Source organism: Salarias fasciatus, chromosome 1 (genome assembly GCF_902148845.1).
Source record: "Salarias fasciatus chromosome 1, fSalaFa1.1, whole genome shotgun sequence".
Taxonomy (NCBI): Eukaryota; Metazoa; Chordata; class Actinopteri; order Blenniiformes; family Blenniidae; genus Salarias; species Salarias fasciatus.
The window spans coordinates 17,672,771-17,685,832 of NC_043745.1; the positions used below are offsets into that span (position 1 = coordinate 17,672,771).

At 43.4% G+C, this 13,062-nt stretch overlaps 1 protein-coding gene across 1 annotated transcript in view; it reads right to left on the minus strand.

The window, feature by feature from the left end:
* Positions 1–13,062, minus strand: part of galnt2 (UDP-N-acetyl-alpha-D-galactosamine:polypeptide N-acetylgalactosaminyltransferase 2) — a 57,121-nt gene that overhangs the window by 5,499 nt on the left and 38,560 nt on the right. The window contains exons 3-14 of the mRNA XM_030090029.1: positions 12,617–12,770; positions 10,664–10,762; positions 10,496–10,563; positions 10,336–10,401; positions 10,070–10,191; positions 8,691–8,778; positions 7,263–7,350; positions 7,044–7,147; positions 5,798–5,924; positions 2,205–2,297; positions 1,399–1,482; positions 836–962 (exon numbers count right to left, since the gene is read on the minus strand). Coding sequence (XP_029945889.1) covers positions 836–962; positions 1,399–1,482; positions 2,205–2,297; positions 5,798–5,924; positions 7,044–7,147; positions 7,263–7,350; positions 8,691–8,778; positions 10,070–10,191; positions 10,336–10,401; positions 10,496–10,563; positions 10,664–10,762; positions 12,617–12,770 — 1,220 coding nt within the window. The remainder of the gene's footprint in view (positions 1–835; positions 963–1,398; positions 1,483–2,204; positions 2,298–5,797; positions 5,925–7,043; positions 7,148–7,262; positions 7,351–8,690; positions 8,779–10,069; positions 10,192–10,335; positions 10,402–10,495; positions 10,564–10,663; positions 10,763–12,616; positions 12,771–13,062) is intronic.

A 13,062-nucleotide genomic window follows, 5' to 3' on the forward strand; every position in this document is an offset into this window, starting at 1 on the left:
TCACTCTATTTTAGGAAGAAAACTATTCGGGAAATTGCTGGCAGGGTTACAGCCGTGAATTGACACAAAGATAGTGTACATCCTGTTGCTCACAGGCAAATAGAAATAAAAACTTGAAATATACCTCAAAGCAGGGTGTGACGAGCTGAGAATGACAGGGAGCTTTTACTCTACAATCTACACATCTGCACTGATACTGAAGTACTTTTCCAACAGGGGGATAAAACACACAACCCTTCAAAGAGATTAAGACACTTCACCAGCAGATCAGACAAGAGAATGGACCACAAATTAAATTTAAATTCTACAACTACAAAGTCACAAGATGTACCTACTTTAAATTGTATGAAGGAGTCATTCTCTGGTTTCATTTCCAAATTAAAGACATTGTAAATGCTGTTAAGGTTCCAAGTGAATTGAAAGAAATGCAGAATTACAGACAACCACAACCATTTAACCTGTTGTGGTTCCGGTTCTATAGTTTATTCCATAACTGTAATTTACCTCCATTACACTTTCAACGCCTTGAAAATGCCTACATCCCCACACAAAGCACCAGAAACGTCACACCCCGCCTGCAAGCGGCCATCACCCTGTATTTAAAGAATCAGCAGACAGGTTTACTCCTGGCTGTCATGCAGCCTGCATGGATTCAGTTCCACCACAGGGGTTTTAAGTTCTGCTGGGTTTCAGTTCGTTTTTTTTGCGAGAACAATCCGTCTTTTCTCAAATAAATTCACTTTGTGTCGTGTTGCCTTCTGCAGTTGAATCTTGTCATACACCCCCACCACATGTGACACTAACTGCCCCCCAGGTGTCGTCATGGTAACATTACCTGGTTTCCCCCGGCGTTGTGACACTCGTAGACGCCCACCACCCCGTCGGCGAAGTGGCCCAAGGTGTCCAGGCAGTTTCCCCCCTGCTGCAGGGCTCCAAACGCGATGTCCTGGTGGTCCGGGACCCTGGTGATGAAGCCAAGAGTAACGGATTCAAATATATTATCATGTTTCTGTGTTATTGGCGGGAAAATGACAAACGGAGCAGAGAAACATGCATTTTATTGTGCTAATCGTCTTCAAATCCGGTGAATTCATAGATCATTAGGTTTACTTCTCTATGTGACTCACTGCTCGCCTGACAAATCGTAATAATGTGCATGAATCATAACTGCTGGAGATCACTAGTCATTAGTGTCACAACAGTAATTTCAGTCTGACTGGAGAGTATAATATTATATCCCAACACACACGGGGTCACGGCCGCGCTGCCGCTCCAGACTGAGCTCTATTCTCTCACAGAACCAGGCTCTCGTTCAAGCTCCTGGATGTAATCTGTTTTCCATTATACGTATCTCATATGTTGCAATATCGTCTCACAAAGAGCGTCCTCGGTCCTCACCTCAGCTCAGGGTAAACGTTCTCCAGGTACCATTTGAACGGCTTACAGGCTAATCGCTTCTTCATCTCCAAACGGCTCTGGATGCTGAGAGACAGAAGAGAATTAAAGGCTTCATCACGTGCGGTTTTCCATACGTCTATCCCCCCCGTCAGTCAGCAGCGAGCGGAAGGCCCGGACACGTCTGAGGCTCGCTCCTCCGGGGGAAATAATAACTTGGACTGACGGTAAGGGGAGATACCAAGAACATTCTCATGAGGACACATAATAAGCTCTCTTATTGCTGCCTGTGACTCTGAAAACTGCTGCATATATGAAATGAAGCAGCAGGGCAAATGATACAGCAGAATTCCTTTATTACAAACACATTTTTTTAGTCTACTAAAAGGCATGAACCTGTCAACTGCAGTGTAAAAACAAGCAACCGTCCAAAAAAAAAAATCACTTCCTAATGTGTATTAGTCCATTATTCATTTTTCAGAGCTTTGCTGCCTGATTCTCCAGACTCTTGACCAATTTACCATTTCAGTCCATCATGATCTTTGCAGTAAGCTGTCAAAATGTCGCACTAATCCTTTAAGGACATCAAACAGCATGTCAGGCCTTTGAACGGAGCTAATCGGGGATGGACGTTCTGCCCTCATCTGAGCTGCACTAACTAGCTCTTGTGGTTTCACTACAAAGGAAAAATGACATTTCCGACAGCTGACATGATGTTAATTGGCAAAATAGTTAATCGGCCATTCATGCTATGACGGTACTGATTATCACGACTGGATCCGAAAGGACAGCTGCTGCATGGCACTCACTTTCCGTAGGGCACGTTTCTGGCCGACGGGACGGCGGCATAGTAGAAGTTTTTATATTCGTCCATCCACACCTCTGCTGCTCTTCTCGTGTTCCTGAGAGAGAGGCGAGAACGAGGAAATCAGTAAAGGTGAGGGGACGGGTGTGAAGCAGGAGAAACACTCATCATCCAACATGTGTTTTGAGAGGCAAGACGCTGATAACACCGCGCTGCTCGTTGTTTATCTGGTGTGTTTTTTTGCATAACACAGTTTGCATTGTGATGTAAAACTGGCAACTGCAATGACATTGTATCAATTTTCATCTTCGCGTTGATACAAGGAGCATTCAGAGTGAGGCTGCGCTTCTTCTCTGTCAGCATTTAAAATCTTACAGCCTCCACAAAATACCACAAGAGCAAGTGAAAATTAAACGACTGCAAAATGTGGCAGAAACAAAGTTTGAAAGTTTCAGGAGTATGACAGGTTGATGTAGGCCAGACTTTGCTGGAGTACAGAAAAGCTGACGTAAAAAAAAATAAATAAAAAGAAAGAAAAGAAAAAGAAAGCTCTTTGAATAAATAATTGTTGCTGCTGTGCAGGTGGGCTCGTCTTTGTCTCCCAAAGTGCATCTGTCTAATGAAGCAGGATGACAATCACGCTACAAACACGGCAACATGGATCACAAACGCAGCCACTCTGATCATCACTCCCAAGTCTTAGCTGTTGACGTGTGCCGTTGCATTTAGCAACATGAACATAAATAGTGTCAGGTTTTGGATTCCCAACTCCAAAAAAAAAAAAATCCAAGAAATCTGCAACAACTGTGCTGTCATTGCATGCTCCCACAGAATGAAGTTGTCACTCCAGTCTCTGCTGTGTTTACTCTCTATTCTGTGAGGTGGTTTAATAAAGCATATTGCACAATAGATTGCTGGAGCTCCAATGATCTGCGGTGCAGTCTGTCCCCGTGAGGCCCTGCTGTGCTGATAGTTAAACTAGCCCACTTAGAAAACAGTAATTTGATAGAGGGGGAGAGAAAACTATCGGCACAACCTGGGAATCCCTTTCTATCAATAAAATAATTAGCTGAGCTGAGGATAAAACTTGCTTCGCTGCACAAACATCGGAGAGCTCCGGTTAGAACTGAACAAAGAAGGGTGAGATATGTTTCAGCAATGCAGAAGCAGCAGAGGAGTATTTATATCTTTAGTTCACCTGAACACCTTCACAACAGATTCAGAGGGGAAACATTCAGAAGAGTTACATTTTCCTGAAGCACAAGCTGCATATAGTGCAGACGTTACTCAGATCAGCACCTTGTTGGTCAGTGGAGGAAACTCATGGGGCCAAGACCCAATGCAATTTGGAGCTTTGCTGAGAATAAACTCTTCAGATGGACTAAAAATGTAAACAGTGTCACTGTAGAGATGTCGGAGCAGAAGAGCTGCTGTAAGTCTCCTGCAGGAAATGTTGCACAAAATCAGTGTAGTCAACCACTGTTAGCATTATTAACATTATCACACTACAAATATCTGAGGTTCTGTCTTCATCTCTCTATTAAACACTGACGTGGAACTTCTCCAGTTAGACATTTGGTAGACACAAAGCTTTGAAACAATCAGCTCTGGCATTTGAAGGGCAGTGGAATAAAAATTCAAATCTTTCATTTCACAACAGATGTGGCTTTAGTTCATCATCATTAATGTTTTGATTTTTTAAAGTCATTTCAACATTCAGTTTGCCGTTTCTTTCACTGTCATCCTGCTTTATAAAGGAGGGAAGTTCATCGCATGGGATGAACCTCACTTGAGTTCTACGGGGGATTTTCTCCATATTGATTGGAAATTGGTCTGCCTCAACATGCCCATTATAGCCCGGCTGTGTTGGTAATGCTACTCCCGCAAGAACAATTAGAATGTCATCCAGGCAGACAGAACAGGTGTCGTCTCGCAGCTCCCCAGAGCGTCCGCCGGCAGCCCGAGGAACGCCGTCTCCCGCTTCATTCAGACTGAAGGGCAACACATTGAACCGCAGCGGCTCTCGGAGCACAGCAGCTGCTCCGCGCCGCGACGGAGAAGAACATCGCCACACCCAACTCTTAATAAATGATGTCCAAAAACTGGCGGCGAGGGTTATGCAACTACTGCGGAGGCCGTGTGGAGTTTAATGTGAGTGACGAAAATGTATTACGGTATTACGCCATTCAGTGACTGGTGAGTGCGGACAGTTTCAAAGGACAGGTCGTTCAGTGTAACTGGTTGCTCATTACTAGTGTGTTCACTGCATAATCCGTCACATTTGTCAGCTTTAAAGGGCAACACATAAAAAAAGATTATTTGAATCTGAATGGATTCTTTCTCCTCCTCAAACGCTGCTTTCCTGATGATTATGTTTTAATTGTTTTTTAATTGACGGTGGTTTGCTTTTATCAGCGAACGCTAGTTTGATTCTCAGAGCTTTAGTTTTAACTTGATAATAAACGTTCATTTACAAACCACAGTGGGAAACAATAAATCACACAGGAATACCTGCAGGCAAGAACTACAGCCTTTATAACAGACATGAATTTCAAATAGAGACTCAAATGGAAGATAAAATACAACAGAAGAATAAAAAGCAGGATACTTTTAAAATGGAAAGCCTCTTTGAAGAGATGTCGCAAGGTTCTAATTTCATGAAATGATTGGAAAAAAAAAGGTCTCCATTTAGCGTCTGCTCTCAGGCTTTTTTGATCATGTCACATGAGCTTGATCATCTGACTTCAAGGATCTGTAGTTGTTCAAACAGCCATTCATCTGAGTGCTTCAAAGGCCTCTCAGCAGTGCGATCCTTCAAGTCTGCTCACTTCTTGTGAATATCAGCTGATTGTGGAGCGCGAAGAAAAAAAAAAAAGCAAAACCTAGTATTTCAACATAAACACAAGCTGGTGGCTCGTCTGCTGGAGAAAAATCATGCTGAAGAGACACAGAGAATAAATAATGTAATAAGGATGTTTTAATAAGCGGGGTCTAATCCTTTATGGTCACAATGCCCCCAGTTCCCTTTATATGCAGGGTTTGCATGTTCTACCTGTCTGTATGAATGAATTTCTGTGGGTACTATCCGATGACTGCCCTCAGTCCAAAAACACACATTTAAAGAAAATTGGTGACTCTAAGCTGCTCGTTCTGTTTTCCCTGTGACGGACTGTCGGTCGGTCCGTCTAGAGCGTGCCCTGCCTTCACCGCCCTGCAGCGCTGCACAGGGTGAAGTGGAGGGAAAGACAGTAATGCCAACGTGCATCGCATTAACTAAGCTCATGGCACGTGTGGAATAATCAATTTTACAATTTAGTGAGTACAAAGCTTCATGACATTTCCCTCTGGTACATATTCTTCTGGGGGATTTGTTGATTAGGATTATATATATTAAGTGCTGACCAAGTTCCTGGACGTATTTGGAGTCAAGGTGCCTTGCTCAAAACCGCACCAGCATGTGTTGGAACACGGCCAAACTGGAAAGCAACACGGGCACGCCACTTTCCAGAAGGCTGATGAATGTTGCATGTTGGGGTGTGTCTCTCTGTGTGTGTGAATGTCGGGGTGTGTCTCTGTGTGTGTGTACAGGTGTATTACCTTGCAAACACAGTGCCGCTGCCTCCAGGGAAGGTATAGGGATGTTGCTTCCTGAAGACGTGGCCTACCCTGCTGCAGGGGATGATTTCCAGGCTTCCTCCACACTGCCACACGCGGAACGAGATCTCTGCAACACACAGGGGACAGAAATTAAAACATGTTACCTAAATATCAAAGCAGATCATGAGAAGACTTGCAGCCGTGAGCAGTTAAGTTAATTCACTGCGTCTGCCCTTGATGAATGTTTGCAGCGAGTTGAGGCTGTCAGATTGCCTCTGCGCCATTGTCAGCATGTGAATTAGTGCTGAGAACACGAGTAAACTAGCGTCTGAACTGTCAATCCAGTTTGGATACACTGTCGGGCCTCCAGATGAGCATAAATCACTGTCAGTTGTTTATTCCCAGCTGAGATCAGACATAAGCGTCAGACAGGCTTGCCTGCAATTATATCATTGTCCTGTTTGCACATCATCCCCATTGTATCCAGTGCAGCGACTTTCTCCCAGGGCCAGACTCTAATCATTATCACACTGCAACTGTAATTTTCCAAACTCGACGGCACTGAGGAAGTCTGCCTACGAGGATAAGACAACCAAATCTTCCTGGCACAGAAATGCAGATGATCTCATGCCACAGCATGAGCCACGTCCGTGGCGCTACTTTGATTCCAGATCTCACAAGAGAGCGGAAATTTCATGAGTGGGCAGGAATCTGTGGCTTTCAAAGCCCAAAGCTTTAAGGGAGAAGGAAGGTACAGTTTCACTCTGTGTAAGAAGCTAGAATTTTATGGACGATATGCTCATTTGACTAGTTGTGGAGAATTAAATGATGGCGTCTGTCTGTTAAATGGCGTCCCAGGCGGTAGCTGTGTGGTGTAGTTAGGCAGAGAAAGAGGAGACAATCTCGACTGGCTGCATTCAGCACTTAACTCCACGTAGAAAGATGATGGATCATCACACTGTAACTTCTTGTCAAACGGTTGAACGGCTCTTCAAAGCTACTTCTTCCTATCATCTTTTATTTAATGCATAACTCCCCGTCTCTTTTCATGAACACCAATTAAACTCAGTTTTGACTGCGCTGCTCTCCTTAAAACAAGATTTTTTTTTCTCTCTCTCCCTGCTACTTTCCTCTTTCCGAATAACGTGACTTTAGTGACTTTCAGTGATCGCATGGCTCTATATTTCCTGACAGCCATTAACCACCGTCGGTCTGCTGCGATATCCACTGAATTTGCCGCACTTACCCAGGTTTTCTCCTCCCCAAACATCCATCATCATGTCGTACTTTCCCAGCTGCTCAAAGTATTCCTTATCCATGACAAATAGACCTCCTGCTATCATCGGGGTCCTGCGGAGCGGACACAAAGGAGGAACGGTGTACCAAGCCAGGAGGTTAGCAGTGAGTGAACACACTGAGGGGAAAGTTTTGAGGACTTTTCAGAGTTTTTGAGTCGTTCTCTTACTTGATCGGGGCGATGGGGTTGCCTTGCCTGGCTCGTCTCTGATCCAGGGTCATATAGTCCCACTTAAACACCAAATTCCAGTCGAAACCTACCGATACAAACACACCCAAATGAGCCAAAAGGACAATTATGAGCATTAGCTGGGATTAAGTGACAGTGCGGTTAGATAATTCGATCCAGAAGGTTCATATCACAAATCCTTGAAGTGTTTTGACGATGACATACTGCACAATGCCCCCATGGCAGGGCCGCGTATTGGCAAAATTATATGACATGCAAACATACTTTCTCTAATGTAGTTTTGAGAAGTCTGTAACAGCACAAACAAGACCTGTATAAATTAGTTTTATGCAAACAGAAATCTTTACATATACATTTCACTTAGACCATGCAGCAGTCCAGACAAACAACTAAAATGAAGCAGTATTGTGCAACTATGTGCACAATGAAACCGACACACGAATCAGAAAAATACCACAACACCAAACATTGTGGTTATGAAATTATCTTTATATATCAGGCAGTTATTCGGTATTACTGTGTATTTTTGATTGTACACATAAAGTCACAGTAACAATATGTGAAATGCAATCCTGTCTGAGACTGGGCAGTCGAACCGTGGACGCCGTGGCCACCACCATACTCGTAATGTAAATGTTCACAGAGCTCTATTTCTCTGCTTTGACTGTCTTTATTAAATGTTTGAGACAGAAACAGTCAGGAATTCATGTTTGGCAGAAGAAGCCATGCAAAGTCCTTATACTGACAGCAGAATGGAAACACAAAGGTTAAAATAAACTAAAGTTTACATCAGACTTTAGTGACAGTAGGTTTTTTCATACTAATAATTTAACTCAACATTTAATTTTAGAGCCGGGATGGTCTTCATATACACAATGCAGAAAGTCTTAAGGACAATTGGAGAAGTGTTTCTGTCCAGTTTGTATCATTCTCAACAGAGTGCCGCCCATCAGGCAGAAAATATATGTGATATCCTTGTTGTCCTCTACTGTATTGCCGCTTAAAAAGATAAATAAAAAAAGATTGCTGCCATCTCCTAGTCTGGCTCTGTTTTGAGGTTTCTTCCTCATCAATGGGACTTTTCTTTTTCTGTCTTCGTGAAGAAACTGCCTTTTTTTCCTTCCTTTTCTTTAAATTGCCAGGTCTTGAGCATCATATGTTTAGCGCTGTGGGAAGACCATGTAAACAAAATTGAACTGAAGTGAATTACGTCGCGAAACTAAACACGCTGGTTACAGAACTTGGCAGACGTGTTCGATTCGAGTGTGAGGAAAAATAAATAGAGTTTATAGAGCACTGCAGCTGACACCGAGCAGCTGCTGGGAGGATGACAGCATACACTAATTTCCTGAAATGCTTTGCATATGGCGTCGCGGCAGATCGTATGCATGCGTTTGTGCTTTTTACCTCCTTTCAGATCGGCCGAGGCTCCCACGTATTGAAAGTTGTCCATGTTGATGACGTCGATGATGGGAGAAACGACTCTGGTCTTATCCTGCAAAGGAAGAATAGAATAAACAACCAGTCATAAAATATTTCCTTTTTGGCTACAGATGAATGGGTAAATAAAAGCATGAAACTTTGCCAAAAAAATAAATATTTACTCCAAACGACCTCAAGCATTTGACCATGGTTGTAGCATTTCAGAGCCGGAGTAAATACTCCCATCAAAAGTAATGACTCATACTTTTAGGTCGTTTGGCTTTAATGCGATATTTGTCAGGCTCAATAGAGTCGTGGGTTTTTCCTTCCCTGTTCCCCACAAAAGCAACACCTCAAAGCTGTTCAGAAATAATGAGCTTAATGACTACAACAGAAATAAACCCACAGGTACGAGCAGACTTTATTTATTTTGACTTAACATTGATATGCCAGACGATGTTTCACACACAAAAACTGGATTTTCTTTCTCCTTCTTCTCCCTTTTTTGCTATTGATTTATTATTGAGAGGAGCAGCTAAAGCAATAAAACACTAAGTCAATTACTCTGACAGCAAAATGCTTTAGATTTGGCTCCCGGCGTTTATCAGCTTGGGAACGACTAAACATCGCGTTCGGGAGGATCAAAAGCACAAATCTATTTCCAGTTGTATCAGATGAATATTTAAAAAACAACCTCGATTTTACACTACGTGTCCCACTTTCCATTAAGATTACAGTCAATCAAAATGTTCTTTCAAGTTCTCTCTGAAACACTTCAAGACTTTATTCACAGAGGAATTCAGCCGAGGTTTAAACAGTTTTACTTTGATGAATGAAAACTGTCGGAATGAAAACCTGACCGCGATCGCCCCAAAACATCGACCAAGAAGTAAAATGCACAATTTATTTTAAGAATTCATTCAGTCCCATCTGAAATGGTGAAACAGTGGTGTAGTGGTAAGCGCTCTCATCTCACAGTGAGATTTTCGGTCAGACTGGAATTTCAGTTTGCACATTCTCCCTGTGAGCATGTGGGTTTCCCCCCACAATCCAAAAACATACCTGAAGCCGATTGACTCTGAAATCAACTCACTCCGTGAGGAGCGGAGTGATGCCTCTGGGTTTTTATCTGAATTGTTTTGAACCTTTGGTCCGAGTGCTGACAAGACAAGACAAGCCAAGCAGGGTGAGACTGTGCCTGCTGTGTGCTTTAATATGATCCTGCTAAACGGGGTCCAGTACTGAGATGCGAACAAACCTAAGACTGGCAAAAAAAATGATGTAAGCCACAGCTGTGACAGCGTGTGTGTGTGTGTGTGTGTGTGTGTGTGTGTGTGTGTGTGTGTGTGTGTGTGTGTGTGTACCTCAGCCACTCTTTCCAGCAGCGGCTCCAGCCAGTGGTCATTACATTCACAGTGGGAGTCCAGGAAGGTGAGCACTGGTGCTGTGGCAGCATCTGCACCACGAACCCTTGAACGCATCAGCCCTGATTTAAGTAAGACACAACAAAAACAATATAAATATATATATTTAGCACCTCAATGGCTCAATGGGGGAAAAAAAAGAACAGCTTTATTTGCTCTGCATGTTGCGTCTAACAGGTGTATCGTTGAAGCTTTCTGCTATCTACCTTCTCTGCGGTCATTTCTCAACACGCGCACTTTCTCAATCTTCCCCAGCAGCGCTCCATCCTCAGCTGGAAGGCACACAGACAAACAAACCAGCGAATTTCATCTATGTTTGTACACCGACACCAATAAATGTGCGCAGTATGTGTGCTTAGCACTCACGGTTATCGCTGTAGTCGTCAACCAGAATGATCTCCTTGACTAAATGAGGAGGACTTTTCTTGAGGACACTGAATAGAGGAAGGGAGGGAATTTGGAGAAAATTTTGAAATCAACTGAAAGTATTATCAAGCTTGTAAAATCAGATCAGCACACACAGCGGTCACCTACCTGACCACAGTGCGCAGCAAAGCGGAGCGAGCTTCATTGTGGAACGTGATGACGACGCTCGACGCCGGCAGGTCCGACTTCCACTGTTTATGTCTACAGCTGCACAATCACACAGAAATCACACAAATTAGTGGGAAAAAATGCAAAATGGCAGTGTAGGAATGTTCACACACATGTAGAAAAACACCCCGACACACAAATGCATGTAGCTGAATTGCAACCTCTCTCGAAACAGACTCTGAATCCATCAACACAACAAATAGGATTCAGATCACAATGACAATGGGTTACACACACAAACGCATGAAAAGGTCTGTAGACACACACACACACGCACTAATGCAAACACACGCAGTAATGCTCTGGTGACGCTGGGATTGACGGCTGCAGTTTGCAGCCTGCAGGATAAAAATCCCATGAGATTGTGTGTGCATCAGTGCGTGCGAGTCCAAAAAAGACAAATTCTGCTTCTGATTAAACTTGAGGAACTTGAGATAAAAGACACTAAAGGAGTGAAGAGCAGCGACTAAGAAAAGAAAATTTCAATTATTGACAGTCCAACATGCTGATAAATACACTAAAACCTGACAAAGGGTTAGGAAAAGAGTGATATGCAGATACTGCTGAAGCATTATGGCGGATCCATCCAACCCAAATATGTATTAATTTAGCTTTTGACGAGTCTGTTCTGTTGCTCCTGTTAGGATTAAAAACAGGATTTTTTTTCCCCCTTTTTTTGGGAGCACTTTTCCAAGCAGCAGTGCTGAATACTGTGTGTGACACATCGACAGCAGATCAATAGGAGACGCAGTCCTGCTCTTTTAGTAGGCTAATGGCTCCAACTGTTACGTCGATATATCAGGGAAGCCAAATGACTCCCTTTTTAAAAATAGTCTTTGAATCTCAGTCTGGGTCTCGACAGAATAACCACTGCCTGAATTAAACAGTGCGTCCGAGATTTGTTTAAAAATATATTGCAATGTACGCCACAGCAACACCACAGATTAAAACACCACCTTTTTTTTTGTTGCAGAGAAATAACAATTTTATGGGACTTCTGGATATTATTTTAAATACTTACATGAAGAAACAATAAAGAGAGATCATTGAAAGCCCTGTCCATTTTACTTGGTGAAATTTCACAGCTCAGAATCATTATATAATATGTACGGGGTGAGACATGGTTAGATCAAGAAACCTTTAGAAATCCTGGTCATTGCTGCCGTATTGACATAAGATGAAGAGTTCTTTGTGTGCAGAGACCAAGCAGAGGACGTGTTTTATAGCCAAACAAAGGTAGGGGAAAAAAAAGGCGTCTGAGGTTGTAACATTGACAAGTTGTAAATCAACCTCACGGCCGCCTGCTGTTTGTCTGCGGCCCTCAATGTAGGGACACAACTCACACAAATTTATTTCGAGGTATTTTGAGGTATTTCTGCAAACTGTGCAGCGAGAAGAGACGAACGGCAGCGAACAGGAGCTTTGACATGTGACAAGAGCCATTCACCGCTCAATGAAGCACCGTCAGTGAAGGCTTCAGACGGCGTTACACCGACGCACAGCCACTCATAAAGCCAGTCCAGGATTAAAATGGGCAAAATAACAGTTTACTGACAGATAATGTTATTCTGATTGACGTCGCGTCGCAATCTATTTTTGCCTCCTCATCCATTTAACAAGCAGAAACAATCAGCAGTCATTAGCAGCGGCACGTCTCCACCTCCGGCACAGGCAGCGCACAGTGCGTCTGCTGCATTGCTGCTTCCTTGTTTCATCTGATAGACCACAATGGAGGGAGCTCCCTGGAGATCTTATCCAGTGCGGCACCAATTAGTCGAGCAGACAGACGACACAGGAACGCTTGCATCCACACGAGCTCACCAATCAACACGCACAGCAGAAAGGCTAAGCGGGACGGCCTTTTAGTGTGTCTTGTGTGTTTCAGTGACATACTGATCGTGTCTTGTATCAGGCACAGCTCGGTCCATGCGCAGCTTGTCGCTCTCCACCTGGTTGAACTTGTTCCTGGCGTACGGGTCCTGGCCTGGCCGGACCACCGTGGCTCCAACATACAGGTCCTGGTCAAAGTCCTGCCAGCGCACCTTACCTGGACACACACGGCACAGACACGAATGACACACAGCAAACAGGATGGAAGGAGTAAAACCTTGTATGTCTTGTTAAGAGGAAACGACACAAAAATCCAGCAAGTTTAAAAGACAAAAACACAAGTGATATACGTACAGAAAACCTCCCAAGAGCTCAAAAACACACGGCAAATCTTTGCTTTGTTTTCAGAGATGTTTTGTAAATGTGACTTCCTGGTCGAGTATTGTTAAACAAACACAGCGCAGCCTGTAAAAGCCACCATCAATAAATGATATTGAAACCTTCACAAA